We start from the raw sequence: 6,000 nt of genomic DNA, 5'->3' as shown, positions 1-6,000 counted from the left end.
CTGAGCCAGAAAAGAGGCAACACTGAGGCGCATCTGGTATCCAAATGTTGTAACTGACCCAATATGCCTCCCTCTCTCTATTTCTCCTCCACCATTCATTATCTTCTCAGCAGTCAGGCGGCTCGTCGACTGGGATCGGCCTGCCTCAGCTCAGTGCTTCTTCACTAGCCTCCACTCAAGTAGAGCAGCACCCACGTGACAAAAATAAATAAGGAAATAGATGCAGATGTGGGGCACGCTGGCCTGCCAAAAGAACAATGACATCAGCCAAGACCCGAGCCCAAGTCCCAGGTCCGCTGTCTCTTCTCAAGTAGCCTTTCACTAGCACTGTAACACACTTCTTTTTCTTCTTCTCTTTCTCTTCATGCTGGGAGATTGAGGGTCCCCCAGTGGGAAGGTGAGTGTGATTGTGAGGGGATTTTGGGGGGCTCAGACGAGTAATGGCCGTCCATGTGATATGCATTAGCGATGACATGTACCTTCAGAAGGAAGGTAATGCGATCCCTTATGTAAAAGAGAAGATTCACTTCCGGCCTGCCATCTCCAGCGAGAGACTTATGCTGGGGCAAGCTGACACACTGAGCTGATGCAGAGAGTTTATCTTGTATTTTAGCACAGGGGTTTTCAAACTGCGGTCTGGGGAGCCCTAAGGGGCCGCAAGGGGGCCCATGGAAAAGAGAAAAATAGTTGGAAAACAAAACAAAAAGGTAAATAAATGTATAAGAAAACAACAACACCAAAATAATTATATATGGAACATGAATGAATGAAAGTAATAGTAAATAATTAATGTAGTCAATAAATATTTAAAATGTCAACTAAATAGAAACATAAAAATAATAATAAACAAATAAAGAATATAAATATTAAATAAATAAGTAATCATAAATAATAATAATACATATTACATAAAAATACACAAAAAATGAATACATGAAAGTGTTACTTAAATAGAAAGTACTACTGTAATAATAATAAGTTATTAATTATCTTTTAATTATTAAAAGTTATTCTGACTATAGAAAGAAATAATTCTTATTTAATTATTAATTATTAACAATGAATTATTTATACATGTATAAATGTTATAAAATAAATATATTAATTATTACATATAATATTAATAAAAAATAAAAGTAATAATAAATAAATACACATTAAATAAAAGCAAAAAAATAAATATATCATGTTCCTTAAATAGAAAGTACTACTATAATAATAGTTATTAATTAATTGTTAATTAATTTATTGTTATTCAAGAAATAAATAGTCTAATTCATTGCATAGTAAATAATTTTCAGATTTACACACACACACACACACACACACACACATATACACACATATATATATATATATATATATTACAGTTGATAGGTGTTTGTAGTCATATATCACCTTTATATTTCATCATGTCTGTTTTACCACTCACTAAATGAGTATTTCACCTTTGACCTTTATATTTGATCCCGACTTTATGATCTTTTCGCATATTTCTACTTGCATTGTTTATGTCTTTTCTTTATTCATGTAACAGGATAAAAGTATGAACAAATCCCCTTTTTGTACACAAGCCAATCGGTTCTCTTATCTCTCGTGATTACGATTGCACTGTCTGACAAGTCACCTCCTTGCTTCACTGAAAACTTGAGTACATACTTTTTCAAAGCCAAGAACTTAATTTCACTCAAACTCCAACCATCTTTTAACCTCCGCCTCGAAATTCCAGTCACAGCTGTCAAACACTCCTGTCAAAACTGCCTGCCAAAATGTACTCAGCTGAGAACGCAGTCATTAGCCAAAAATGTGCACCAAAAAAAAACCTTGGGAGGAAAAAAACTGTAGTTGTGGCACTCGCGCTTGAGCTGTGCACCTCATCCAGCCAGTTTTTTTTCCCTCCCCCAGCTTTGTAACCCACAAACTTTAATGGCTCTTGAGAATTTGCAGCATCTCAATCCAACCTGTCAAGAGACAGAGGGAGCACTTTGCTTTTATCTGCTCAGCGCTGCTCCCGACATCTGGAGGCCGTCCATCGGTAAATCTCTCCGGCTCCACGCTAGATTCTTTATGTATGTTTAAGCTGCTACACGAAACAGACCCGGCTGACCTCTGCGGCACCCGCTGCCACTTGACTGGATAGAGACACCGGCTGTCGACGGCCGTAGATGAATAACAGTGATTAGGAGGCATAAATAAAAAAGTGCATGATGATTATCGCTAATTTATTCATAAAAGCGACAGTTCGCGAAACAGAGCGGGTCGAAGGTCGCGAGCAGTGAACGTCCCGCTGTCTGGGTGCATTAGTGTTGAGATGAAAAGGGGAAAGGCTTGAGGTTGTTGGACTCGCAGCAAGGACGTCTCCTGCCGCGACATGAATTGTGGGATGTGCGGTGTGTTCAGATGTGCGCCAAGCATTTATTAAAGAGATAGTTAATAAAAATGAAAACATTTTCTCACCCTCATGAGTTTACATGTTCAAACGGCTGTTTTCTATACTATGAAAGTAAATTGTGAAAGCAATGAATAAAGATTTAAGTCAATTCCTCACAGAAAGCTATTGTATGACTTTAGAAAATAGAAATTATAGGACACAAGTGGCATGAGCATTTTATTTTTTTATGGTGGTTGGGGGGTAGATAATATAATGTATTGAATTATAAAGTTATATGTATTGATCAAAAGTTACAGTAATGACATTTAAATTGTCATAAAAAAAATTATATTTCAAATACAGGTAAGTGCTTTTCTTTTCACTTTCCATTCACCAAAGAATTCTGGGGGACATTATATTAAGAACTGTATTCAACAGTAATAAAAAAAAATTAAATAAAAAAAAAACATTTTTGAACTTTTTTACAAAATAAATTTCCATTTCAAATAAATTTTGAAGTTTCTATTCATCAAAGAATTCTCAAAAAAAAAAAAAAAATCCAAAAAAATAAACAAATTAAGTTGCACAACTGTATTCAACATCAATTATAATAATTAAAAAAAAATGTTTATTGAGTAATGTTTATTACAAAATAAATTTATATTTCGAATAAATGCGTTCTTTTGAACAGTAAGTAAACAAATAAAAAAATTTAAAAAAATCACAACTGCATAAAATTAAGCTTTCCCATCCTTATGGAATAAATTACATTTAACAATATATTAAATTATAAAGCAGTTATTTTAAAAGGTAATATTACTTCACAATATTGCAGGTTTACTGTATTTTAGATCTAATAAATGCAGCCTAGAATGAGCATAAGAGAGTTATTCCAAAAACATAAAAAAACCTTACCTAGCCTAATCCTTTCCTTTCTTCTAATTCTCTTTTCCTTCATCTCTCACTCACCCGCTCATCTAAAGAATCAAGCCTTTTGTTTTTCAAGCCCTCTGGTTTGGGCAACATGTTCTAAATCAGATCCTACAGGGAGCCAGTTATGAAGCCGTCTGAAAGCCGTTTTGGGCCCAGGCTCTGGTTTCATCCCCTCTTTGGGCAATCGATATATCAGGCTGTTTTTACCCTGGGAGCTTCTAATGGCAAGAGCTCTTGGAGCTCTGGTAACATTATATGTCTAACAGGGGCGGGGGAAGAGAAAACCAGGAGCTTGAGTCTCAATGTGGTGCTTCACTCGGCAATAAATCCAAGTGGCAACAAAGCGGGCAGATAGCATAAAACAGATACGAGCAAAAAATAAATCCAAACGTTCAATGCAACCATGTAAAGGAGGTCTGAAATCTTCTAAAGGAGAAGAGCAGAACAGCAGGATGCATCCTGAGCGCCACAGCGTCTGCAGGACGCCACCTTTGTCAGGACAAACTAAGAGCAAATGTACAGCTCGACTCTGGAGTCGGGAGGTTAGCGGTATGGACTTCATAAAGTCAGAGGTGCTATTCAACGACTAAAAGCTCCGGCCCCGCCGAGCTCTCCGACTGGCTGGATTCTGAGCAAGAGATGCTGAGGTAATGGCTTCCTTATGGACTCCCGGCGCAAGAGTGATGGGCTGACAGAAGGTATGTTAAATATCTCCCGCTCTGACTACAACATCGGGACCCTGACCCCTTTGAAAGGGAAGGCTTAACAAGGGACTCCGAAGGTCAGCGAGCTGTAATATGTCAATGGGATTTAAAGGGAAGACGACTGCGCTGTGTTTACATGAGCTGGGGTTCCACTACTTTCAGTCCAAGGAGGAAAATGTGGGAAAAGGTAGGAATAATTCATTTGTATTAGGCCTCTAAATTGCTGAAAAAGATTTCATACACAATCTACTAATGAACATTCCTTCTGACTTCTGATCGATAATTCATATTTTTGAATAAGAACATCTTTAACGATTTTTATAAATGTAAGAAAAACGTTCATATTGTGAACATTTTTTAAAAATGAAGACTTACTGGACGTTTACTTGATTCATAATTTATAATATTCATAATTTCTTATAAAATTAATGCTCAAATATAAGTACCAAATATGATGCTTCAGGCTTTAGAGCTTTTAATCATTATTGTATGTTTTCCCGCTCAATAAAAAATAGTTTTGACCATAAAACAAAGCATTTCAATATAATATAACTAAAACATACAGTACTATTGAGAGATATAGAGTTACAGCTGATATTATATGCCTTTTTAATTTACATATCCTCTCATTGATTTACACTACAAACTATTCAAATTTCAACTTGCCATAAAGTCTGACATGCACCCAATTCTATATTTGTCATCTCTGAATAAAACCTGTTGGTTTCTCCTCTTAAAATATGTATCAAATATGATACTCAAAATAAAACTTTATTTATAACTTAAATAAATGTATAACTAGTATACTTAAAGGGAAAATGAACTTAAACAATTAATTAAATTAATTGATTTACTATATTATATTTTATAGGAGATACTATAGGATATTTACTTACAAAAGTGCATTGATTTGCTTCAGGAGGCCTTTATTAACCCCTGGAGCTCTGTGGAGCACTTTTTATGATGTATGGATGCACTTTTTTGAGCTTCACAAAATCTATATAAAGCTGTCATTATGAAGAGCCAGGACCTATTTTAATATAACTTCAGCTGTATTCATCTGAAAGAACAAAGCCATATACAGTACACCTAGGATGGCTTGAGTGGATAATATCATTTTTGGGTAAACTATCCTTTTATTATCAAAGGCCGAGTCTGGATTTACATACTTCACTTGAGGTTGGCTTTGAGAAATGAAGGTGTTAATGAGCAAAGTCAGGTTTGTGTATTGCTTTCTGTCTTCCAGACAAATATTTAAGCAGCTCATTGTGACTATTAACAATAGACAACGTGTCATCCAGCTGCAAACAACATTAGAATGATAAAGAAAACTTAAAAAAAGAGAAAACTTACCTGAGAGCACAACAGCATAACTAGCTCCACTACCGAGGTGCTCGATTTCATGCACACCAGACCTAGAAAGAAGAAAGAAGGCAGAAATGAATCATTCTTCTCCACCATATTCATAAACACACACACAAAAGCAAAACAAACCGTCCATATGAGCCCGTCCATGTGGCATCAGAAAAGTGTACTGAATGGTCTCAAAATGCAACCATTTAATGTCACGCAATCATTCAGGCCAGTTCTGATGAGTTATGTTTTGAAGTTGAGACTGAATGTCTCTTGTCGTCAATGTGTTATAGCTAACAGCTCGCGGGGTCACTAATAAGGTCTCTTGAGAGGTCAGAGGTCATCTGCTGCATGCCAGTGTGAGATCAAAAGCCAAGGCCATGGTCTACCTTGCATACTTCCCAAACCTTGCTAGAATAAGGACGCCACTGATACAGACAGAAAAGCATATCTTCCAAAAATGTGAGGGCAGGAATTTTAATACAGACGTGAATATAGGCACATCTTTTTTTCCTCATACAGGCACCACTCTCTTGAAATCAGATGATATTTCAGTAAAATACGCCGTTTTAAATGAAAAGCCTGTTGTTCATTGAATATAAAGGACAGTTGGTTAACCTCACTGATAAACAAGGTAAT

The 6,000-nt window shown here is 36.0% G+C and overlaps 1 protein-coding gene across 1 annotated transcript in view; it reads right to left on the bottom strand.

Moving 5' to 3' along the window:
* Positions 1–523: 523 nt before the first annotated feature.
* LOC113072454 (neurobeachin-like) overlaps positions 524–6,000 on the bottom strand; it is a 96,697-nt gene continuing 91,220 nt past the window's right edge. The window contains exons 34-35 of the mRNA XM_026245435.1: positions 5,362–5,423; positions 524–646 (exon numbers count right to left, since the gene is read on the bottom strand). Of these exons, the coding sequence (XP_026101220.1) occupies positions 524–646; positions 5,362–5,423 (185 nt within the window). The remainder of the gene's footprint in view (positions 647–5,361; positions 5,424–6,000) is intronic.

This window comes from Carassius auratus, unplaced genomic scaffold, assembly GCF_003368295.1.
Source record: "Carassius auratus strain Wakin unplaced genomic scaffold, ASM336829v1 scaf_tig00009122, whole genome shotgun sequence".
NCBI classification, from domain to species: Eukaryota; Metazoa; Chordata; class Actinopteri; order Cypriniformes; family Cyprinidae; genus Carassius; species Carassius auratus.
This window is presented reverse-complemented; position numbering and strand designations above follow the sequence as displayed.